The sequence below is a fragment of the Tenrec ecaudatus genome, chromosome 7 (assembly GCF_050624435.1).
Source record: "Tenrec ecaudatus isolate mTenEca1 chromosome 7, mTenEca1.hap1, whole genome shotgun sequence".
NCBI lineage: Eukaryota > Metazoa > Chordata > Mammalia > Afrosoricida > Tenrecidae > Tenrec > Tenrec ecaudatus.
In genome coordinates this window covers 21,380,747-21,406,569 of record NC_134536.1, presented here as the reverse complement: position 1 = coordinate 21,406,569, position 25,823 = coordinate 21,380,747, and the positions used below count along the sequence as shown (strand labels likewise).

Sequence of the window (25,823 nt, the reverse complement as noted above, 5' to 3'; positions counted from 1 at the left end):
ATACTCCCTGCTGTTGGCCTCAATAGCGCAATGGTTGAATGGTTGTTGATAAATGCTGACAAGTTGGGTTCAACTCATAGAGACTGTGTACAAAAGAATGAAGCACCACCTCACAAGTATCACCACTCATAGGTCAGGTATCACCACCTCACAGGTATTGCCACCCCTAAAGTATCGCTGTGTTTGAACCCACGGTGGCAGCTCTTCCTCTCATTGAAGGTCTTCCTCTTTTTCAGCGACCCTCTCTACCCAGCATGCCGTACTATCCAAGGACAGATCCATCCTGTTGACAAACCCAACATACTTGAGACAAAGTCTTGGCATCCTTTCTTCTAAGGAGCACTCTGACTGTATTTCATTTAAGACAGATTTATTCTTTCTTCTGGAAGCCCATGATATATTTATTATAATTCATAGCTTAACACTTCAGAGGCACCAGCTCTTGTGATCCCATTTGGACACGACAATTGAAAATACCATGGTTTGGGTCAGGCTCGCCTTAGTCTTGATCCTGACAGCTCCACTTTGTAACCATTCAAAGCGGTTATGTGCAGCAGATTCTCCCATTGCAATATGTCATTTCTCCATCACTGCTTTTCGTGGGCATTGATCGCAGATCCATGAAATGAAATCTCTGACAACTTCAATCCTTCCTTCATTTATCATGACGGTCCCTGTTGGTTCATTTACGGGGACTTTTGTTCTCTTCATGTTGAGGTATAACCCATAATGATTAGCTCCTCACAGTTATTCCCAGGCCTCAGGCAGAACTATCGTGTCTCATTATTCATCGTGGTTTTACACCTCAGGAAAGAAGAGGTTGAGCGGCACAGAGACACGAGAGGAAAGCCACTTTAGAGCTGAAGCCATCATTGGAAATGGGCTCATAGGCTTGTTTCTGATCCACTTTCAATGACGGCATTCTAAATGGACAGTTGCAACCACTGCAATTTGCATAGAAATCAGCAATCCCAAATCAGGAACAAAGATAGTTACCAGCAAAATAGACTTTAATGTGGATAATGTTTCATTTTAAATGTTCACATAAGCGGTCAGAGTCAGCATTTGGCTCTGAATATATTACTTAATCTCTCGCATACTTTTAAAATTTCTGATGGCATAGTGCTTTGGACAATTACAAAGCAGAATGACCTCAGGTGAGCTGGAGATTTGAATCCCGGAAACATCTACCTGGGCAGTTCTTGAATCTGAATAACTTTTGTCCCCTGCACAGCTGTGTATGAACACTGCCATTGTACGGGGAATTCGTGGGGCTTTTCTGTGGAGGAACTGGGAGGTAGAGCACTGATGACATCTAAATGACAATATAAGCAACCAATAATGGGCTCATTGATCTATGTTCCTTTTTTAAAAAAAAAAACCACTACGTTTCAATTGCTAATGATTAAGAAGAAACCACAATTGCACATTGTCACATATCAAGCTCTTGTGATAAAGCTTTCACATATAAAAATAATGCTTGCTCATATCAATCCAAATCTCACATGCTAAGATTTTTCCAATCTCATAGCACCATTAACCCTTAGAAAGGAAAAGTATCAGCTAGCTCTAGTCAATCAATTGGTTTACATCCAAGGACACTGGGCTGAGAACAACTCAAAGTCAGGGGTAAATCCAGAAAATAGGAGTGCTGCTGGTTCAGGCCTATGAAGTCTGGGTCATCGTATTCTGTGTACTGAGACTCTGGTGAAGAACACTGAAAGTCCCGCGGACTGCCAAAAGAACAGACAAGTCTGTCTGAGAAGAGGTACAGCCAGAATGCTCCTTTGAAGCAAGGATGGTAGGACCTCATCTCATGTACTTTGGACATGTCAGGACAGACCAGACTCTGGAAAAGGCCATCATGCTTGGGAAAGCGGAGGGGCGGCGACAAAGAGGAAGGCCCTCAGCCACCTGGACTGACACAGCGGGTACAGCAGTGGGTGCAAACACGCGAGGATGGCACAGGACTGGCCAGTGGCTTGTTCTGTTATACAGAGGGGTCGCTATGAGGCAGAAGCGACTTGATGGCAGTGACTTTGGTTTGAGTTTTATCCCCCTGGTGGTGGGCTGGTTTTATAGTGACCACAGGGTGGCTTTAAATGCATAAACGCAATCACAAGCACGCTTAAATTGGCCGCCTCCCTTTTAGACAGATTCTGCTGAGAAGCTCCGAGAATACGGACTCTCTCACATCTGTAGCCACCCTGTGCTGGTGACCAGGACGAGGTCTTGTCCTCTTATAGCCCCACCCAAACCACCACCAGTACCTGCCTGGAAGCTCATCCGTCAAAAAAAGGAAACGGTGGTGACAGATGAAGCCCAAGGTAAGGCTCACTTGGTCTTTACACGTGATTTTTAGTAACCTTTTCTCCCGATGAAGGCCACCTGTTTCATTTGATGGATAATTTCTATCAAAGTAAACCACCCCAGGGTACACCTGACTCCTACCCTGGATGGTATGTCCAGAAGTTATAGCATTCGAGATCACAGCAGCTTAGAAGCTTAGCGATGCTTATTCAAGTCTAAAGTGTAATGTATTGTAAACAGCCTTTAGTAGAAAGCACAAAATGAAGCAATACTGAGCATGGATATATTGTAGAAATACCTGAGTGGCCACATATAGATAGAATTTTAAAAACATATGTTTCCGCCCTAAGGTTATGCAAGTATATATTTCTAGTTTAGGATTAAACATCAAGTGGTTTTGTTGTTGTTGTTGTTGTTGTTTTTGAGCCAATGAGGTTGGATGAATCCCCCAAAAAACTGTCCTGAGAAAACCTTCCAACCTTCAAACAAAATATGTGCTGGGATGTTATCTAAACTGAACGACCATATAGCTAAGTAGTAAAACCCATCTGCCCCAAACCTTGTGCTCTTTTAACTGGATCAAACTGACAAGAGCAACTTCGCAAGATTGGATCGGAAACTTCGAGGGGAGTAAATGCAGGTTCACGTGGGACGAGCAAGTCAGAGAAGAGGGTGACAAGGGCTCAATTTAAAGGTGGTACGCCATGTCATTGAACTGTTCATGCAGACACTGTGGGCACGGTGCAGGTTCTGCGTTACATGTATGCTCTGCAACATCAACCACAGCATCAAAGGATTTTTAAAAATCTAGAAGTATGAGAACCCGCCAAAGTTAATGTCTCAGGTGGACATCATTAGAGCCACTCTTGGTTGTAAACTTGGTGTGACTTCATTTGCATCTAGCATCCCTATAGGAGTAGACAGAGCATCTGTCTAGAACTGGCTTCAGTGCCTCATAGTGTCACCTAGCTACGCAGTAGGTTGCATCTAACCTCAGCCTTGACCAAACTCAGTCGGGCAATTAGTGGGATGTATGGAGAGGCTGGTAGGGTAGTTCCGACCTTTTATTTTCTTCCCAAATCACGCCGAATCATTCACTCCTTAAGTCTTCATTCTTGCTAATTCCTCACCACGGTCATGCCCCTGCCTGTATGTCCTGTTTGGAAAGAAGGACCGACTGGCAACAAAATGAGCAAAACAAACCAAATTCACTGCCAGCGAACTGCTTCTGATGCACTGTGACCCTACGGCGACCCAGAACAGCACTGCCGCATGTGGGTTTCCAAGACTTTTAAACCTTCATGGGCACAGATGAGCTCCTGTTTCTCCTGTTGCTTTAGATTGACGAAGGAGATCATCAGTGACAACTCAAATCTGCAGCAGAAGTGTGACCGTGAGGGGCGGGCGGAGATTTTTTAACAAGAAAAGATAATCAGGAGATTAGAATATTAGCAGAATTGGGGCATGTTTTCACCCTGTATGACGGTGGATGTGTGTATCTGATTTGGGCACCTCGGGGTGGCACAGGCAGTTAGGTGCTCCTCTGAACACAATGGCCAGGGTTGCAAACCTGTAGAGGCCTCTCAGGAGGAAAACCTGGTGAGGGGCTTAAATGACCGCAGCCATTACAACTCCGAAGGGACAATGTTTTAGTCAGAACCACGTGAAATTCCACGAGTCGGATTGACTTCAGGGTGCTGGTAATGCCTGGCCCTCACTGAGAAAGCATCCGTCGCTGTCTGTTTCCAGCCAGCTGTATTGGGACTTTCGTGCGCTTATGCCCTTGCTTTTTGCGTTTTCTCCCTCTGTCTCTTTATCTTCTAATCCTGTTGATTCGGTAACCGTATACCCTGTTCACCCTAATGAGCGTGCATAGCACCAGTCCACCGAAGGCTTCGGTGATCAGCTTAGAAATAGCCTGGAAGTGTCTGATGCCATGAGCCGAGCCTTGTTCCCCATGGGCGGTGAGCACGCCTTTGAAGCTGCCCTGGCTTCTGCTGCCCTGCAAACATCGTTCATCCTGCGCTGCAGGTGACAGTGTCAAGGGAAACATCACAGGCACACAGTAAAGCTCAGTGGTAGTCACGATCTTCGAACTGCCAGGGATTGTGCAGGCCCCAGAGCCCGGTGTCAGCAGCCTGAAACTGCAATCACCACAGAGATTGGGGTATTCACCTCTTCTTTGCCTCCTACTTCCTACCATAATCTGCACATTTAAAAAATATAAATCACAATGGTGAACTGTGTAATTTCCCTCCCATTTGCTTCCTGCCTACAGTGTTACAGCCAGTGCATTGGGTAGCAAAGATTTCTCCAGCACAGCTTGGTTTATCCTTGCCAGAAAGAAGGGTGATTAAGGAAAAGTGTCTGGTCTGGGGGAAAGGAGCAACGATCAGTGCTTAGTTTTTGTTTGTCTGCCTTTGTTGTGAGGCTCACCTGCCTCCTCATTCCCACCCCCTTAGTTATTTCAGTCATTTCCCAGCATCCCTTGAGTTTCTGCAATGGGGCGTGGGTGCCTACAACCTGTACCCACTGCAGATTCCCACAAGCCCCCCTCTTTCCCTCCCTCCCTCCCTTCCCCTCACTGCCTGTTTTCCTTTCTTCCTGTCCTTTCGTAGTCTTTTCTGAACCCAGGACGAACACCCATGTGACACTTGAAACAGGGGGGGAAGGTGGAAGGGGGGACATGGGGGGCGTGGCGGTGGAAGGCCTTTACTTTTAAATGTTATAGTTCAGCAAAAAGCATGGAGCCGTACTGGAAACAGTTGTTATTCACAACGGTAAGGACCAGGGGCATAAAAGGGAAAATATTGAACATGGGGTTTCTTCTGATTTTATGACTGATGGTTGCTAATGATATGCAAGTAACCCCTGCTGAAAACAGGCAGACGATCTAATGATCGGTGGGATTCCATGGTGGGGTGTCACCCGGATGTTTCCCGCATTCTTGCCTGTCTTCTGTCTGTGGATGTTCGTATGTACAGTGAAAAGGAACGCCGACGGGGGCAGGAGAGGCCCTGTGAGCGGATAGCCTAGAGGAGGCACAGAGCAACCACTCACAATGGGTCACAGGCCTCCCTTCACCCCCCTGATGCGCGTCCTTTCCGCTGTGGCAGGGCCTTTTGCTGAAGCGCCCATCCCGCCTGTTGGCTGTCCGTACTCAGCAGCTTCATATGTGGCCTGTGGTCCTCACCCATGGGGGAGTCAGCGTCAGACTTCTCTACAAGTGGCCACAACTCATTCCTGGAGCTGCCAACTTCCTTTTCTCCGCATGACCTTGCTATCCCTGTTGGATTTCCCTTTTGTCCACTGTTCTCTCTGCTTACCGTTTCACACGCCTTCCTCCTGCCCTCAACAGCCGAGAGAAGAGAAGAGCACTTCTCAGTAAGTACTTTTTCTACAAAGCCCTTCATGATGGCTCCAAGGGGCATTATGATCCTTCCCCCCTAGACTTAATTGTCCCATCTTGTATTATGGAAAGTAAGAGCAGGGTAGATAAAGGAGATCTCATGTGGCCTTTGAAATTCCTCCAACATTTTTTATGGATTGTAGTCTCTCTCTAGATGACATGATTGAAATTTGCTGGGTAAATAGTTTATCTAATCAATAAGGCATCAACTGGAAATTCTCTATATTATCTTGGAGTGTTTTCTTTTTAAAGATGTACCTCATACTTCTTAATTGCTTTGTTGTAGAACCAGTAGTGAAGAAACCTGAGCAGTTTCTTGAGATTTCAAGTCCATTTTTGAATTATAGATTGCACCCATTTACAATTCCAACAGAAACGTAAGTATATCACACACACACCCCCCAAATGTGTCTGGTCAACAAATAAATTGCCTTTGTGTGATTGTGTGTGGATGTAGGTGTTACTAAAAATAAGCACTACCAACTCACAGAGTCAAGTCCATTCTGACTCGCAGACCCCAATGGACAAGCTAGAACTTTTGCTGTGGGTTGTCAGCAGTGTAAATTTTCACGGGAGCAGAAAGCCTCATCTTTCTCCTGTGGAACAGCTAGTGGGCTTGAACTGCCAACCTCGTGGTTAGGAATCCACTGAGAAACCCAGTCCAACATCATGGCTCTCTAAAGATAGCACTCAGCAAGAATGCTTTGAAGAATATTAACTTAAGAAAGCTCAAATACACATATGAGGCAGACTAATGGATATTTTCTAGATCACCTACAGCTTAATATTTCATTGCTTCACATTTAACAAACATTTTCTTGCTCACCTTTTATGTGTGAGGCACCATGTTTGACTTGAAGTCACTTTCATGAATATTAATTTATAGAGGGAGCCGGATGAATAAGTAAGTCATTAGATAGGTGATAATTACCATGCAGAGATATATCTCAAAGTTTGTGGCTGCCCCTCAAGGAATATAATTTTCAGACATAATTGTTGTCACATGACTGAGCAGCATTTTTGGTGCCTGCGTGACTGAACAGAACTGCTGCCCCCTTCTGGTGTCTTAGCCTGGGATCTCTGTGAGAGTGGATCTCTACGTCCTCCCACAGAGCGTTGAGTGGGTTTGAGCAGCCCGTCTGTTAGTAAGCAGCCACGCTCGTGACGGAGGGTCCTTGCAGAAACGATTAGCATTCGGAATATAAGAGTCTTGGTTTCAAGGACTGTGCCGGAAGTGGAATAATTGCTGTCGGTGTGGTACAGTGAGTAGAGCTCCCCTTTTGGATCCCATGGCTTCTCATCTTCCTGGAGCCCGAGCCTGCCCACTGCCTGAGGTCCTGTCTCCAGTACCTGTAGAAAGTCTTCGTCTCCTTATAAACTCGCACGTCGAGAGCTTGCTGGAGACTATCTGGAAGGCAGGGTTGGAATGAGCTAACCGTGCCTGGATCATCTTAACTCACCTTCCCTTTCTTTCAGTTCTTACCGTGCTGCCCATAGCCCATGCTTCCCTCATCTCTCCTGCATTTGATTTGGGATTTGTTGATAGGCTTCTGTGTAATCTCATTTATTGGGGTACCACTTTGTTGATCTCATGGGGCTATTGGTTTTTCCTGCTCTGCTGAGTTTTGACATCATCTATTTTCGCCTTTCTTCCAGGAACCTATCACGGTTCCAATTTGCTCATAAGAAATCTATTTTGCTAGCTCTGTGTGATTTTGATTGTATTTTTATTATTTCTTCTAAATCCTCACTGGAATTGTGAGAGGAGGAGAAGGAGACATCCATGTTCAGTCTGCTGTCTAACTGATGGCCTGTGATGTTCTGCTTCTGCTGTCCTACTCTCCCATGACCATTCTCTTCCCTCTCTACCTGCCTAGGCCTACAATTCAGTCATTGTTTCAGACACCCCTCCTTTGCCCACTCCTCAAAACCAACCAAATAAACCCAAACAGTAAGTATATATAATAACTTACATGCACTTGAATTATGGTCCTGTGAAGACTATTGGAAATGTCACCGACTGCCAAAAGAAGCACAGCTGGAATGCTCCTTAGAGACCAGGATGGCGACACTCAAGTACTCTGGACGTGTTGTCAGGAGAGACCAGTCCCTAGAGAATGACATCACGATTAGGGAAGTAGAAGGGCCGTAAAAATGAGGAAGACCTCCATTAGATAGATTGATACATTGGCTGCAAAGATGGGCTCAAACTCAAGGACATTTGTGAGGATGGCGGAGGACTGAGCGGTGCTTTGTGCTTAAGATCCCTCTGAGTCAGAAACGACTTGTTGGCGCCCAACCAAAGCAACAACAGGAACAGCACCTTTTTTTCTGAAGCTCTGATGGAAAAAAATAACGTTTTTGACCTACTCAAGTAATTAAAGGAGAAAATTCCAAATTCCCCTCCCATGTGGCCCCCTCCCCTAAATCCATTGCTATCTCTCTCTGACATGGAGCAGTGTGGGTTATGGATTTGGATGCTGGGTGACACATAGACAATGGCCTATGCGATCACTCGGTAATACACGGCCGATGAATCCCATTAGCTACCACGACTCCCGGACTCCCCACTTCCGGCTATGCTGAGCAGTCCCTTCGCTCCTTCCTGCAGTCACCTTCCAATACCTCTCTGGTTTAGCTCGCATTCAGAGAGCAGGGGAACCGCCATTTTTCATTTGCTGCTGCCTCCTCACCGATTACATTCTCAAAGCCTTTCCACCTCTAACTAGTCTGTCAAGGTGTTTCCTAAATGTGTGCAGTTCTGACCTTTAAAGGAGCAACCCATGAAGCTGTTTAAAAAATGTGTTCCAGGTTTTTATTTCTCTGATAAATGGCAGATTTTCAAATATTTGACAATTACATGTCCCATTATTAACTTTATATATGGAAAAAGACTATTCTATGAGCAATGTTTTCATTCTCACGGACTTTTCTGTTACAAAAGCAAAAGAAATTCAAAGTTTTCATTAAAGTAATTACGCATCTGCCTCCCTATCACTTGAGCACAGTCCTAAGGGGTATCTTACTGCCCTGTAAAGGAGTGCAGCCCTCCCGTCCGCACGGCAGCAAGTCGTGTGGTCTCTTCTTCTCCTTCTTGGACTGGCAAATTGAAAAGTGTCTATTAACCTTGGCAAGCATGCTACTATTGATAACAATGAACTAGTTGGAGAAGAAGCCATATTTGATGAAAAAAAATCAGTACGAAAAAAATGGAGATGACAGATTGATGATATTGATATCCTTATTTTATGTATAAGGCGGGATAAAGAAGTTAGATGAGGATTTGAATTTAGAAAAATAATTTTATTGGAAAAATCCAAACAGAAATTCTGAATATGTTGAAAAACAAGTGATACTGAGTAAAATGTCAATATCAATTTACCTATCAATAAAAATTATGTAATCTAAAGGAAAAAAAGAAAGAGAAAGGAGGAGGGGGAAAAGACTTGGGAAACCTCAGAGACTGAGACTGGTAGGAACACAAAAAGCCTAACAGCGGTTCTCAACTTGTGGGTTGTGACCCCTTTGGGGAGGTCACAGAAGTCACCCAGTTCATAACAGTAGAAAAATTACAGTTATGAAGTAGCAACTAAAATAATTTTATGGATGGGGGGGGTCACCACAACATGAGGACCTGTATTAAAGAGTCGCGACATTATGAAAGTTGAGAACCTTCCTCTAACATATTTGTAATTGTAGACCAACAGGAGTGAGACCTTGTGCAAAACGTTTGAACATGAATGGCTAGAGATCTTCGATATTTGAAAATATAAATTTATGCATTTAAGAAGGTCAGTTAATTACTTAGAGGATGAACTCAAAGAAGATACTCAGGCATACTGCAATCAAACTTCTGAAAGTGAAAGAAAATGATGGAGAAATCTTGCAAGTAGTTAGAAAAAAGCAGCCTATTATGTGGGTGAATAATGACCCAAGTGGTTATAGATTTCTCCCCAGCAACCAGGAAGGCCAAAGGCTGCAGAAAAATACATTAAAGAGCAGAAAGAAAAGAACTGTCATACCAAAATGCTAACCTTTGAAGTTCAGAAATCAAGTAAAAATAGAGACAACCTTCTTTGAAGGGGACCATTTCACCGCCAACCATACTCTGACAGTCTGCAAGAAAATGACACCTTCACCCATCAGCCAAAAAAAAAAGTAGGAGTCTGCCTACAACCATGTGAACTTGGAAGTTAATCCTTCCCCAGTCTAACCCGCAGCCCCTGTCGACATCTTCATTGTAGCCATTGAAGACACCTTGAAGGAAAGGTTACCAACTGAGCCATAACAGAATTAAAGACCATCAAACATGTCAAACCATCTCACTGATGGTCTTCCCTCTTTTCACTGATCCTTTACCAAGAATTTCTTTTTTCCCTGCCTGGACCGGTCCCTTCTGCCAAAATGTCCAAAGTGAGACAAAATCTTGCCGTGGTTGCATCTAAGGAACATAGTAGTTACAGTTTGTTTAAGACAGATCTGTTCTGCTACAAATCTTGGTATATTCAATATTCTTTATCAACACCATCATTCAAGTGCATCCATTCGGTGGTCTTCTTTTTCCTTTGCTCACTTTTCAAAGGCAGATAAGATGACTGAAAATGCCATGGCCTGGCTCAAGCACACCTCAGCACTCCAAGAGACATCCTTCCTCTTTATCACTTTAAAGGGAACTTTTGCAGATGTTAAAGGAGCTTTGGTGGCACAGTGGGTTCGGCTGATAACAGCGAGGACAGCAGTTCTACCCCACCAGCCACTCTACGGCAGAAAGATGAGGCTTTCTGCTCCCATGAAAATTTACAGCCTCAGAAACGTCAAAGAACAGTTTCACTCTGATCTAGAGGGTGAATCAGAATTGACTTGATGGCAGTTCCTGAGCTCTGCAGGTTTGTCCAGTGCAGTGCTGTTCTTGTGTTGGAAGATGCTGTCCAGGAGTTTCAACTCAGAATTGACCCTGTATGTCAAAGCACGAAACATCACCCTTTCAAATGCGATTGAAAACAGGATGGCTTGGGCCGGGCGTGCCTTAGTCCTCAAAGTAATAGCCTTGCTCCTCAGCATCTTAAAGAGGTCTTGTGAAGTAAATCACCCAAAGTAATGTGTCCTTTGATCTCTTGACTGCTGATTCCATGAGCATTGACTGTGGATCCAAGAAAGACAAAATCATGACAATTTCCATCCCCCCCCCATTTATCATGATGCTACTTATTGTTCTAGTTCTGAGGATGCTGGTCTTCATTACATTGACTTGTTTTCCATACTGAAGGCTACAATTCTTCATCTTCATTAGCAAGTTCTCCTCACTTTCCACAAGCAAGATTGTGTCATCTGCATACAGCACGTTGCTAATAAGTCTTTCTCCAATCCTGATGCCATATTCTTCTTCATACAAGCCAGCTTCTCTGATTACTTGCTCAGCATAAAGACTGAAAAAAGTGTGATGAGAGGAGACAATCCTGAAATGCACCTTTCCTGATTTTAAACAACACACGATTCCCTTCTTCTGTTCCCATGACTGCCTCTTGAACCATGTGCAAGGTCCACGTGAGCAAAGTCAAGTGTTGCAGAAGTTCCATTCTTCTCAAGGGCATTCATAGCTTGTTATGACCCACACAGTCATATGCCTTCACACAGTCCAGAAAACCCAAGTAAACACCTTTCTGCTATCCTCTGCTTTCAGCTAAGATCCATCTGACGTTAGTGATTATATCCCTTGTTTTGCATCCTCTTCTGAATCCCACCTGAATGTCCGCAGCAGAAATGCAGTAGGTCTTTTGATTGCTCAACTGCTCCTTCCAGGTGTGGTGGATTCAAGTAAAATGAAATTGAAATCCCTGACAACTTCAAACTTTCCTCTGCTTATAATAATGGTGGTTATTTGTTCAAATGTCAGGGTTTTTTTTCTTTATTGCCTTGTAATTCATACTGAATGCTGCATTCTTGGATCTTCATCTGGAAGCGCTTCAGTTCCTTTGGCTTTTGGCAAACAAGGTTGTACCATCAGGACATCGCAGAATATTAAGCAGCCCTCCTCCAAACCTGATCCCCTGGTGGCCTGTTTTATAGTCCATCTGCTTGGATTACAGATTCAGAATACAGATCGAATGGTATGGTGAAAAGATACAAACTTTGAAATACTTTTAAATAAATAAAGTTTGTTGTACTTCAATTATTTCTCAATGAAGCCTTAAAACTGTGAACATAAAAATGATTTAAAAAATTTTAAATGGCTTTAAAATCTCTAAACAAGAGATTCTAGAACTGAAGAATGCTATAAATGAATTTTTTATTATTTGGAGAAGTCTATATTATTCTTGGTAATCAAATCTATGTAGATAAGACCTTTCATATTTAATACAGTGCATTATGCCTATACAAATGGAACAAAGGTTAACATGTCTGGATCGATATGACTATTAATTTCTGTACAGTGCCAACCCAACACAGATCACTGCCCCTATTAGAGTTCCAGGTTTTAACCATCACATTGAACTCTGGCCAAAACCACTCACAACTGAATCACATATAATGAATGCCATCAGTATTCCACCCTCTTTCAACACCACCACTCTCTGTTACTCAGACCCTTCAGGAAGAGGAACAGCACCCTGACTTCACGGTCCCGTGCAGGTGTTTGGGAGGGTGGCTGGCAGAGCCATAGCAAGTGAAGCACTGCACCGCAGGCTACCTTACGGCTCTCCGAGCCAAAGTCACCTTCATGCATGAAAGATTGAATTCCATCTTCTTTCACAGTGGCATCTTCTATCGTGAGTGTTTACCATCACCAGTAATCCTGTCACCAACCTCTCACAATTGGATTTTATAATCATATCAGCATCTTCCCTCACTTTCTGCGACCCAGAGCCATGAGGAAAAGAAGCACTAGTAGGGATTCTCTCTCGAACCCCTCATTCTGAGACCAGGCACAACCACGAGAGCACATAAGCCACCGCACCATCCTGTTTTCGTATCTATGAGTTCTAAATCACCTGTCTCTATCAGCCCAGTAAGGAACCCCGATGCCAGAGTGGGCTATCATGTCAGAGTGCCAAACCCAGCATTCACCCGGTGGGGGTGGGGGATGGAGCCATCTGCTTCTGAAGAGATGTAAGGTCTGAGCACCCCCAAGGGGCAGCTCTACCCTGTCCTGTAGGTGGCTACTCAATGGGCTCAAAGGCTGTGAGTTCTGAAGCGTCCATGGACCCAGTACTCTGAGGAAACAGTCATGTTCCTTGATCCGAAGAGACTTCCAGTCTAATTGCATCTGAATTTCAGACCCTGCATCCGTTAGTGATGTGCAGCTCAGAGCAAGTCCCCACACTTACCACCGCTCTACAGACTTCTTCAAAGTTCACAGAAAAACAAAAGTGCTGGCAGTTTTTCTAATTAATTTCACGCTAAAGGTACTCACTAAATTATTGATTTTGCCATCCCAAATAAGTTTTTATTATTTCTTAGCTAATTGAGGTCGCATGCCGAAAAGAGTTTTATTTTTTAATACTTTTATTGGGGCCTCTTACATCTCATCAAAATTCATACATTCCTCCAATATGTCAAGCATATTTGCATATATACCGCCGTCATCATTTTCAAAGCATTCTCTTCCCACTTGAGCCTCTGATATCAGCTCCCCATTTCTTCCTGCTCCCCCCCCTGTCCACCCTCCCTCATGAACCCTTGATAGATTATAGATTATTTTTTCCATATCTTACATTGTCCTCTGTCACCTCTTACCCACTTTTCCATTATTCATCCCCATGGGAGGGGTTGATCCTTGTGATTGATTCCTCCTTTCTCCCCCCACCCTCCCCTAATCCTCCTGGTATCTCTACTCTCCTTGTTGACCCTGAGGGATTTATCTATCCTGGATTCCCTGTGTTGAGGGCTCTTATCTGTACCAGTGTGCATGCTCTGGTCTAATCTGATTTGTAATCTCATCTAATAGAATTGAGGTCATGATAGTGGGATGAAGGAAGCACCAAAGAACTCGAATTATTTATCCCGCCCATCTAGAGAGACATGCAGATACATTAATAAGTGCAAGAACCAGGCAAAGTCAAATAAAACAACAAAGGAAGTCAAAAACAACAAAACAATAACAACAGCAGAAAGCAAGAACAAAATAACAATAACATAAAGAAAACCACAGACAAAAATGGAAAAGCCTATAAATAGTTCAAGGTCTGTTTGTTGGCCTTTACGAGTGTTTTCCAGTCAAGTCTCTGGGGGTGTCACACTCTGTCTCCCAAGTCAATTTTTGGTGTTCTCTGGGGGTTTGGTCACTCTGCTCCACCTGATGCTCGGCTGCATGCCCTCAGTGCCTCACCTCAGCGTGATGGGGCCAGACCGTGCACCATTCCTGCACTGTGTCTCCAGTGCTGTCCCCCGCAGTGTCATGGTTCAGTGAGGGACACCACGTCCCATGGTGAGGCCAGCCCTATGCTTTTCCTCATGCATTGTCTGATCTGAGCAGCAACATCGTCCTGGGTCTTGGTGGACCAGGATGTGCTCTCCTCCCTCTCCATCCCTTTGTGTTTCTCCTGGGTGCTCTAATCTGACACACCCCTTTCCCCAAGTTGTAGTCCTAGTGCTGTCCTCTGAAGTCCCCCCTTTGAAGGGAGGCGGGACCTCTCTATTGCTTCCCTGGTACATGCTGGTATGTCGTATTCATGTCTTGGCGCCTCAGGTTGAAGCCTGGTGTCTCTCTGCTTCTCCTGTGGAGATATAAACAATGTCCTCCCCTTCGGTAGATTAGTGCCCTGCTAACTCCTACCCATGTTCCTTTTTTCCTCTCCCTTTTTTTCCCACTCTTATTTAGTTGGCTGCCATATGTATTCCTGGATTGGGTTTGGCCCCTGCCATAGTTGCTGGACCTCACCCCAGGGATGTATACCTATATAGCAGCTTTTCTCCTATGCTCCCCCCACCACTTTTTAAAAAAATCTTACCTCAGTGAACTCATGTTTTACTTGTCCTTTTGTGCTTGATTGACTTCACTTAGCTTGATTTCCTCCAGTTCTTCCCATGCAGTGATATGCTTCACACATTCATCACTGCATTTTAGGGATGTAGGATACTCCATTGCATTATGTACCACAGTTTTTTATCAGTTTGTCTGTTGATGGGAATGTAGGTTGTTTCCAACTCCTTGCAATTGTGAACTGTGCCATGATGAACATTGGAGCACAGATGTCTGGTCGTGGTTTATTTCTTGCCTCTTCTGGGTATATGCCCAGCAGGGGGATTGCTGGGTTGTATGGGGTCTGGTAGGCACAATTGTACAGACATAATAAATAGAGATTATACTAAAGACATAGAGAATAAGAGAGATAGGAGAGAGAGTAAAATGAAGGAGTCAGACGCATTTCATAGCACGCTCACCTCAGCTCCTCTTGCTGGTACAGGGCAGGAGAGAGAGGAGAGAGCAAGCGGGAGCGATTTATTGCTAACCAAGGCTTATATATCTTTTGGGGTTGTTTAAAGCCCCCTAATTACAGATAAAGACACAAGTCACAGGAAGGGTTGTACTATAAGTAAAACAGTTAAGAGAGGAGAACAATTTAGGGGTATACATGCAACAGGAAGGGGAAGGATTGGGAGTAGACAATCTGTGTGACAAGATGGGCGGATCCTAGATTCAGGATGGCAGCCTAACTTTGGATATCACTGAGCAGGTTTGACCTATTCTCTGGCTCTCCATGGAAACAATGATCAGTAGGGAATGAACCCCACCTACAGTGGATCAGACAGCAGTCTGATGTCTGAATGTCTTCAGAGAGAATATCTCTAAGCATCTGACCTCCCACCATGTGTTGGCAAACAGCCTCTAATATTTGGCATATCTTTGGGGGAGACAAAACTGGGGAAGAGTCGTTTTATATCCCACAGTGCACCAGCAGTGGACAAGCGTTCTGTCTCCCCACAGCCCCGCCAACACTTGTTACTTTCTGACTTTTTGAATTGGGCTTTCTTTGAGGGTGTTAGGTGGTATCTCATGGTGGTTTTAATTTGTATTTCTCTTATGGGTAATGATCGGGAACATTTTCTCATATATTTATTGGCCATTTGTATTCCTGCCCCTGTGAAACTTCCAACAGAGGTTTTTAAGGGGCCTAAAGAACAGAGCTGCTGTCCACCAGGGACGTTTGTCTCATGGTTCTGATGGCCACACTCAGCCGTTTAGAATTTGTATGCCGAGAGGAAACCACACAGGAGATGATTTCGTAACCCGAATTTCCCTAGTTAATCTCTTACTTGATTTTCTTGGACTTTTCAGCATTTTCACTTGATTAAAGTGGATTAAATTCTAGAACTCAGATCCAGATGATTTCACTACTTGATTGGATTCTGCCAATCTATTACACTGCTGAATTTATGATGAATACATTTACATATAGATATGTGATCTGCATTTCATCGTTTATAAAGAAGTGCCCTGCATGACTGTGCAGTTGTCTGCATCCGGACAAGTGACGAGTAGTCTCTCTCTCTCTCTCTCTCTCTCTCCATCCTCAGTTGCTGTCCAGGCGCCGGACACTGACACTGTAGCAGCTTGTGGGCTTGCCAGTTTCTAACTCTTGCCTTCTTGGATAGCATTGGGACCTCACAATTACGTTGGTGCTGCTCTCTAGTGGCAATTTCGTGTAAAGCAAATGCATTCAACGTTAAAACCACAAAAGCAGACTCATTGCCATCAAGTCAATTCCGACTCATAGCGCCGCTGTGGAACAAAGTAGGACTGCCACCTGGGTTTCTGAGCCTTTGAATCTTTACAGAAATAGCCAGACTCCTCTTTCTCCCTGGGACAGCTGATGGGTTCAAAGGGCTGACGTTGTGGTTAGCAGGTCAATGTGTAACTCACTACTCCACCAACCCAAAACGACAACCGGGACCATTGAGTGGATGAGGACTCCTGGTGACTCTATATTACAGGATAAAACTGCAGCTGCAAGTTTGTAGGACTGTTTACTGGAGTAGAGATTCCCGTCTGTCTCCTTCAAAGAGGCGGGTGGTTTGGAACTACTGAGCTTTCAGATGAGAGCTCAATTCATAACCGCTATGTCATTAAAAAAAGAAAAAGCAAACTCACTGCCATTTAGTCAATGCCAACTCATATTGAGCCTTCTGTGGGTTGCTAAGACTGTAACTGTTTACAGGAGTAGAAAGCCCAGTTTTTCTCCAGTGTAGCAGCTGGTGGTTTCAAACTGCCGACCATGAGAATCACAGTACAATGCATAACCACTACACCACCAGGGCTCCATGAATTTAGCTTCAGGTAAATTAGGTTTTACTACACTAGAAAAAAACATTTAAGTCCACAAAGCTTATGCATAGAATTTAATTTTATGCACATTTATCATCTATCATCTATCTGTATTTATAGATATACATGGAGAGAAAGGGAGAGAGAGAAAAATTAGCCTACAATCCCATTCTTGTATAGCAATGGTGAGTTGGGGAGTCATGTAAACAATTACACTGAATCAATTACTGTGCACTTGGTAGCTGTATGAACACCACAGGTATAAACATCAATGTTTCACCTCATCGTTAAATTTCTTACCATAAGATTCATTTGTCAAGCACATTGTTCTAGTCAGTTTTGTGGCTGAATCAATTCCAACTCATAGTGACCTAACAGGAAGGAGAATTGCCACCCTGTGTTTCCAAGGCTGTGATGTAGATCAAAGCAGATAGCCATAATTTTTTTCTGCACAGTGTCTGCTGGGTTTAGAGTGTCTGCCCACCTCTCGGCAGCCTAGCACTTAGCAAGTCTCCTTTTGTATTCTGGATGTTAGTCAGTACCATCCAGTAGGTTCCAGCCCATAGCGACCTTATGCCCAGCAGAACACAACACTGCCCCAGTCCTACACCATCCTCATGATTGTTCCTGTGCTTGAGCAGCCAGTGTCAATACATCTCCGGGAGGATCTTCCTCTCTCTTCACTGCCCCTCTGCTTTCCCAATCATTATGTCCTCCTCCAGGGACTGGTCTCTCCTGACAACACATCCAAAGGATGTAAGACCAAGTCTCCTCAGACTTGCCTCTTAGGAGCATTCTGGCTGTTCTTCTAAGACAGATCTACTTCTCCTTTTAGCAGTCCATAGTATTTTAAATATTATTCTCCATCACTGTGATTCAGATGCATTAATATTTCTTTAGACTTCTTTATTCAATGTTCAACTTTCACATGCGTGTCTCGGGTCAGGCTCACTGTAGTCCTCAAAGTCACACTCTTACTTTTGAGTACTCTAAAGAACTTTTGTGCAGCAGACTTATCCAATGAAATTCCTCTTTTGATCTCTTGACTGTTGCTTCCATGAGCATTAATGTGGATCCAAGCAAGACAAAATCCTTGAGAATTCCAACCTTCCCTCCATTGGTTACGATGTCCCCTCTTGGTCCAGTGGTGATGGTTTTGGTCTTCTTGGCTTTGACTTGTAATCCACACGGAAGGCTGCCACCCTTGGTCCTCATCAGTAAGTGCTTCAAGTCTTCTCTGCTTTAACCAAGCAAAATAGTGTCATCTGAAAATTGTAGGTTGTTACTAAGCCATCCTCTAATGCTGATGCCACGTTCTTCTTCATATAAGCCAGCTTCTCTCATAAATTGCTCAGCATACAAATTAATAAGTATAATGAGAAGATACAATCCTGATGCACACCTTTCCTGATTTAAAACCATTCATTATTCCCTTGTTCTGTTTGCACAACTGCCTCTTGATCCATGTACAAATTCCCCAAGAGCACAATGAAGTGTTCTAGAATTCCCATTCAGTTATCGATAGTTTGTTATGATCCACACAGTCAAGTGCCTTGGCGCAGTCAATAAAATCCAAGTAAATATCTTTCTAGTGTCCCATGCTCTCAGCCAAGATCCATCTTGACATCAGCAAGCTCCCTTGTTCCATGTTGTGGTAGTTACAAAATCTGGTGTCCATTTGGGACTTGAGAGGATTGAGTGAAGGATGGAGTATAGTGTGTCAGTCGGGTCACAGCCAATGAGGCCTTTGTGGGCATGGCCTTCTACTGAGGATTCTGGGAAAACTTTGGTATTTCCTCCTTGGGGGCCGGAGAGATTCTCTCTCTGCTCACTCTCTTGGAGCCTCTCTACTGAGAAGGCTGACCCCTGCGAGACATCCCTGAGAGACCACATGGGCCTACCCTGATGCAGTCCTGGGTCTGGAGAAGCCAAGTGGAGACCCCTGCCAGTGCTGAGAAGCTTATACCGCCACTGGATTCAAAGACTTTCTACCCGCTGGCCTGATTGTCCTGCATTTGGCATCATTGCATGTGTTTTGTGAGTCTGAAGAGGACTTTATAGATTGGTATCAGACATATAGGCTAATATCGGACTTAGGGACTTGATCTGGACTTGGCTGGGATGTTTTCTTTATATTCTATTGGTCTTGTATATAAACCTCTTTCTTTTAAAAATATTTTATTAGGGGCTCATACAACTCTTATCACAATCCATACATACACATACATCAATTGTATAAAGCACATCCGTACAGTCTTTGCCCTAATCATTTTCAAAGCATTTGCTTTCCACATAAGCCCTTTGCATCAGGTCCTCTTTTTCTTCCCCTTCCCTCCCCACTCCCCCCTCCCTCATGAGCCCTTGATAATTTATAGATTGTTATTTTGTCATATCTTGCCTGATCCAGAGTCTCCCTTCCCCCCCTTCTCTGCCGTCCGTCTCCCAGGGAGGAGGTCGCATGTGGATCCTTGTAATCGGTTTCTTATAGACATATGAGTGTGTCTACGAATTTGTTTCTCTAGTCTACTCAGACTAACACACATGTCCTTTTCTGATCCCAGCCTGAACATCTGGCAGCTTCCTGCCAATGGACTAAACTGACACAATTCTCGATGGATGATCTTCAGCAAAATTTACTTTCATGTGTTATGAGTGATATTGTTATATCATTTCAGCATTCTGTTGGGTCATCTTTCTTTCGAGTTTATACAAATAGGATCTCTTTCAGTCAGTTGGCCAAGTAGCCGGCTTCCAAATTTCACAAGTGAGTACTTCTAGTGCTTTATCAGCTTGTTGAAACACTTCACTTGATGTTCCCTGAATTCCTGGAGCCTTGAGTTTGGCTTGTGCTTTTAGTACAACTTGAAATTCTTCCTTCCATATTATTGCTAATCTAGCTCGGATGTGACCTCCTGAAATGGTGCGATGCTAACTAGTTCTTTCTGGTACCGTGGCTTTGTGTATTCGTTCTATCTGCTGCTGCTTCCTGCATCATTCAGTATTTTTCCTTAGAATATTTCAGTATTGCGCCTGGAGGCTTGAATTGTTTAATTGAATTCTTTCAGTTGAAGGTTTGCTGGGTGTGCTCTTCACTTTTGATTTTTTAATTCTAGGTCTTTTCATACTGGATTATAATATTTGGCTTTGTATTCTCAAGCTGCCCATTGGAATGATCTATTCAGCTCCTTGACTTCATCATTTCTTCCATTTGCTTTACCTAGTCTGTCTATGATTAAGAGCAAGTTGCAGAGTTTCTATCTGACATCAACTTTGATCTTTCCCGTCTTTTTTTTTTATTTTAACAATTTATTGGGGCTGATACAATTCTTTTCACAGTTCATACATATACTACATCAATGATGGTCTTGAGATCTCCCCACCACTCATCCTGTAGTCTGCCACTGGTGCTCAGGGCTTCAGCTCTCTTCTTGCAATGTTCTCAAAATTCAGGTGGGATACTCACAAGGTTGTATTTTGGCTTTCATAAACTTGTTCTCATTTACTTCAGCTTTATCCTGAACTTACAAAAGAGCAATTGATGGTCTGTTCCACAGTCAGACCCTGGCCTGGTTCTAGCTGCTGATATGGGTGCTTCTCCATTGTCTCTTCCCACAGATGTAGTCAATTTGTATTCCATCTGGGAAGCCCAGGTGTATAGTCACCTTTGTGTTGTTGGAAAAAGGTATTTGCTACAAACAAGTTTTAGGTTATCCAAAATTCTATCATGTGATCTCCAGCTTCATTTCTATCACCAAATCCATGTTCTCCACCTGCTGTTTCTTCATTTTAGTTTCTACCTTTGCATGCTAATCATCCATAATTACAAATGCATCCTCACTGTATGTTCAATCAGTTTCAGACTGAAGTCATTGGTAGTTCTCTTCAATGCCTGCATCCCCAGCTTTTGTGGTCTGTGCATAAAGCTGAATAATAGTTTTATTGATTAGAGTTCCTTGAAGGTGAATAGACATAACCCTATCACAGACAGCATTGTACTTCATGAATTTTTTAGTGTGCTTTTTGGCAATGAGTGCAACGCCATTTTTCTTGATTGGTATTATTCCCAGAATAATAAAGCATATGGTTTTCTGATTCCAAATGGCCAATGCCAGTCCAGACCAGCCCTCTAATGCCTAGGATGTCAATTTTTATGAGTTCCGTTTCAGTTTTGATCACTTCCAGTTTTCCTAGATTCATACTTTGCACATTCCAAGTTCTGACCTTCAGCAGATGTTTGCAGCTGTTTCTCCTCATCATCATCAGCTGGAGATCCTGGAGGCTCCACTCCCACAGGCTTTCCCGGACTCACACCACCAAGGTCGGGCCTCTGTGTGCAATGAGCTCTTCCTCAGTCACGTTTCCAGTGCCCTCAGGCCTGCGGCCCATCCCCCAGCACTGTCTCTGGCGATGCTGTGCTGCCATTCATCAAGCCTGCGGTAGCTGACAATGTGTGCAAGCTCTGCACCAGGTCTTGAGCGGCTTCTTCCTCGGAGATGAGTGGAACGCTTCGCCACTGTCTGTTCTGAATCTGGAAGCTCCTCTGAAAGGTGTTCCCTTTGGATGACCTGACCGTATTTGAAATACCAGGGACATAGCTCCGAGCGTTACGTAACACACCAACGACCGCAGTGGGACAAACCGAAAGACAAGTGGTGGATTATTCTGACACTAATGAGTTAAGTGGTCCTCCATGTGGTCCGTCTCCTGTATTCCCATGCGGTCCAAAGATGACCACCAGGCCTTTGAAACAATCATGGTGGAGAGTGTTTTTATACCAACCCATTGATATGGACTATTTGTTCTGTATTCTAACATGAAGGAATAAATAACTGGTTGTAGAAGAATGAATATGATAAAAATGAACAACATCAGAATGTTCTGTTGTTGGCAAAATTGCAATGGTTCATGTGGAACGTCAAGCAAGTGATTAACATAACAGAAACGTTGTCTTTTCCCTTAGGCGTTATGTAAAATCTTTCATTAAGAAAGGACTGTCCCCAGGACCGTGTTTGTCTTCTCTCACGGAGAGTGATGAAGCGGCAAACAGCCTGACGGACGCGAGTCAAGTAACCAGAAACGTATCCCAGGTAGCTATCTTACTCTTTATGATTTGGTCCAACCCTTCATAGTAATAGGCTTTTTCCTTCTTTTCTTGTATCTTAAATTTGTAAGATGTAATTGGGAATATACTGTATCCACAAAATAATATATAAAATTCATCCGTGTCATAAAATAGCAGCGATAAAATAAGTGTCTTGTATATGTATCACCTAGGTGAGGAAATGGGATATTCATTTCCTCTAGAAGTCCCTGGTGTGTCGCTTCTCTGCAGGATTTCCTATCTGTCATCTAGTGATAACAAAGCCCATACTTCTTATAACTTTATCAAGTATGTATATATCTATTAAAATACGCAGATTAGATTTTTTTTTATATCTCTTTGTATGGACTCATACTATGTTCCGTCTGGGACTTCTGTCAGGTAACATGTTTGGGAGATTCATCTCTCTGTGCATGTTGGAAATAAAATACATTCATGTCATTGGTCTGTGACTTTTTATAACTGTGTGATTCATTTGTCTATCAGGGACTTTGTTTATTTATTTTGTCATTCTTTTTTTGTTTTGTTTGTTTGTTTCATATTTAAATCATTTTATTGGGGGCTTGTACTACTCATGTCACGATCCATGCATCGATTGACTCAGGCATGTTTGTACACATGTCGCCTTCATTCTTTTCTAGACGCGTCTACTCAGCCCTTGGGATCACATCTTTCCACTTCTCCTCCCCACCATCCACCCTCATAACCCCTCGATAGATGGGACAGTGTTGCTATTTTCGTATTTCACACTGACCGCTATCTCCCTTCCCCCATGTTTTCTGTTGTTCTTCCCCCTGGAGAGGGGTGTATGGTTATGTGTCGTTCATTGCGATCGGTTCCCCCTTTCTCCCTTCCTCTCCCTCTCTCCTCTCTACCCTTGTTTTATCACAATTCCCACCCCTGTGTCTGGACTCTGTGTGTCGTGGTCATTGGTTTGTTGTTGTTTTGTTTTCTTTTTGTTGCTTTGTTTTGCTCTGTCTTATTTTTGTACATAGTATTATCTGTGCAGGTCTACCTAAATAAGATAGCCTGCATAAACAATCTGGGGGAAAAACAACAGGAGCAATAGTTCTTAGGGGAGAGATGGGGGAAAGGAAGGTGGTTAGACAAGGGAAGAACAAGTGATTAAAAATTGGTGGAGAGGAGGGTGTAGGAGGCCTGGTAGGGCTTGATCAAGGGCAATGTAACTGAAAGGAATTACTGAACCCCAAATGAAGGCTTAACATGATAGTGGGACAAAAGGAAAGTAAAAGGAAATAGAGGAAAGAATTAGGAGGCAAAGGGCATTTATAGAGGTCTAAATACAGGCATGTACATAGGTAAATATATATGATGATAGAGAAATCGATCTATGTGCATATATTTATAGGTTTAATATTAAGGTAGCAGATGGACATTGGGCCTCTACTCAAGTACTCCCTCAATGCAAGAACACTTTGTTCTATTAAACTGGCATTCCATGATGCTCAACTTCCCAACATGATCCCTGAAGACAAAGCATGTGCATAAGCAAATGTGAAGAAAGCTGATGGTGTCAGGCTATCAAAAGATAAAGTGTCTGGGGTCCTACAGGCTTGAAGATAAACAAGCAGCCATCTAGCTCAGAAGCAACAAAACCCACATGGAAGAAGAACACCAGCCTGTGTGATCATGAGGTGTCACTGGGATCAGGTATCAGGCATGAAAGAACAAAAAATCATATCATTGTGATTGAGGGAGAGTGCGGAGTGGGGACCCAAAACCCATCTATAGACAACTGGAACATTCCCTTAGAGGAGACAAACCAGCCAGGGTACAGGTTAGTAATGATGAAACACTCAAGTTTCCTCTAGTTCCTAATTGCTTCCTCCCCTCAACTATCATGTTCCCAATTCTACCTTACAAATCTGGCTAGACCAGAGGATGTACACTGGTACAGATAGCAACTGGAAACACAGGGAATCCCAGGACAGATGAACTCCTCAGGACCAGTGGTGACAGTCGCCATACTGGGAGGGTGGAGGGAAAGTGGGATAGAAAGGGGGAATGATTACAAGGATCTACATATAACCCTTCCCTAGGGGACGGAGAATAAAAAAGTGGGTGAAGGGAGATGTTGAACAGGGCAAGATATGACAAAATAATAATAATTTATAAATTATCAAGGGTTTGTGAGGGAGGGGGCGGGGAAGGAGGGGAAAATGAGGAACTGATACCAAGGGCTAAAGTAGAAAGCAAATGTTTTGAGAATAATGATGGCAACAGATGTACATATGTGCTTGACATGATGGATGTATGGACTGTAATAAGAGTTATTTGAGCCCCCAATAAAATTATTTTTAAAAAAGATTGGCAGATAGTTGGCCAGCTGTGCTAATCAAGTGTACAGTAAGAGATGGTTATATTTAAATCTATAGTGGGTCTGGCCTACTGCTTTAATATTAAATTAGTGATCAACTTTAAGTACTTGTTAAAAACTGTGATATGTTATAAAATACGGTGATTTCTTTTATTGACAGAATCTCAGATATTGTCAATAACTTTGTGGTTATAAAATTACAATCTGAAAGTGATTTTTTTCCAACTTGTGAAACTCCTCCTTGATCCCTGGTATTCTCAGATGTCAGTGGGCATTGGTCTTGAGTGTGCAGATGACATGCTAAGTTTTTAATGAGTCGTCCTTCTCATGGCTTCCTACCTTTTTCCAATAATAGGTTTAGGTGTGGCCCATTTTATATCAACTGTGTGGTGGTTGATTAAATAATATCCCTCAGAGTGCATTTGGAAACTCAGAATGTGGCTTACTTTGCAAACATGTTTTTTGCTGTGGTAATCAATTATGTTAAAATGAGGTCATACTGGATTAAGGTGGGCCCTCACTGCCATGACTACAAATTACTGAGAAAATCTCATTAATTTCTCTGTTTTAATGGCAGGTGCCTAATATCAAACAATATAACCATTTAAAGATTTTTTAACTTGACATTTTTTAACTTGACATTTAACCATTTTTAACTTGGCATTTCTGTTAAGATCCAATCATTCAATAAATTCATATAGTCTGTATTTAATGCCATGATATTAACCCACTGCCTATTATTTAAACACAAGATTTTTATATTGCAATGTCCAGTGGTACTGTTGGGGTGACCACCTGAAAGCTAGCATCCAGGTTGGCAGTTCAAGCTCACCAGCTGCCTTGTGGGAGAAAGATGAGGCCATCGGCTCCTGTAATGATGTCTAGACTGAGACACCCGCTATCCGGTCACTTTGAGTCAGAACTGACTCTATGGCACTGGTGTTTTGGTTTTGTTTCCACTTCATGTTTAAAAAACTAAATTCTCTGCTTTCCATTAGGACTTTTTCTTACTAAGTCTTTGTGGAAATCTTTCGGTGTTCTAAAACTCACACAAGCCTTTGTGCTTTAGATAGCTGTGGCATTTTTTTTTTGAATTAGTAAGTGCTTAATTTGTTCTTTTCTATTCACAGGGCAATATCAATTCACAAATTGTACTTGGAAAAGGTAAACGAACGCTCTTTCCACGACACTCTGGGCAGACACTCGGGCATGCAGGGGTCGGTGCTTCCTGACAGCTTTCTTCTCTCGCTTCCAGCGGCTCACAGGGGCCTCTCTGTAGTGTATTTTCTTTATTTGTCAAATTAAACTTCTCTGGGTTGAAAGAACCCGATCATCTCCCTCATTAAATCCAGGCTTAGAAGTAAAAAAGCATTGGTGAAGAACTCGGGATTAAAGTTCACTT

The 25,823-nt window shown here is 43.2% G+C and overlaps 1 protein-coding gene across 1 annotated transcript in view; it reads left to right on the top strand.

Moving 5' to 3' along the window:
* Positions 1 to 25,823, top strand: part of ADGB (androglobin) — a 226,980-nt gene that overhangs the window by 91,131 nt on the left and 110,026 nt on the right. Inside the window, 4 exon segments of the mRNA XM_075553888.1 lie at positions 2,153 to 2,327; positions 6,006 to 6,096; positions 21,943 to 22,069; positions 25,552 to 25,585. Of these exon segments, the coding sequence (XP_075410003.1) occupies positions 2,153 to 2,327; positions 6,006 to 6,096; positions 21,943 to 22,069; positions 25,552 to 25,585 (427 nt within the window).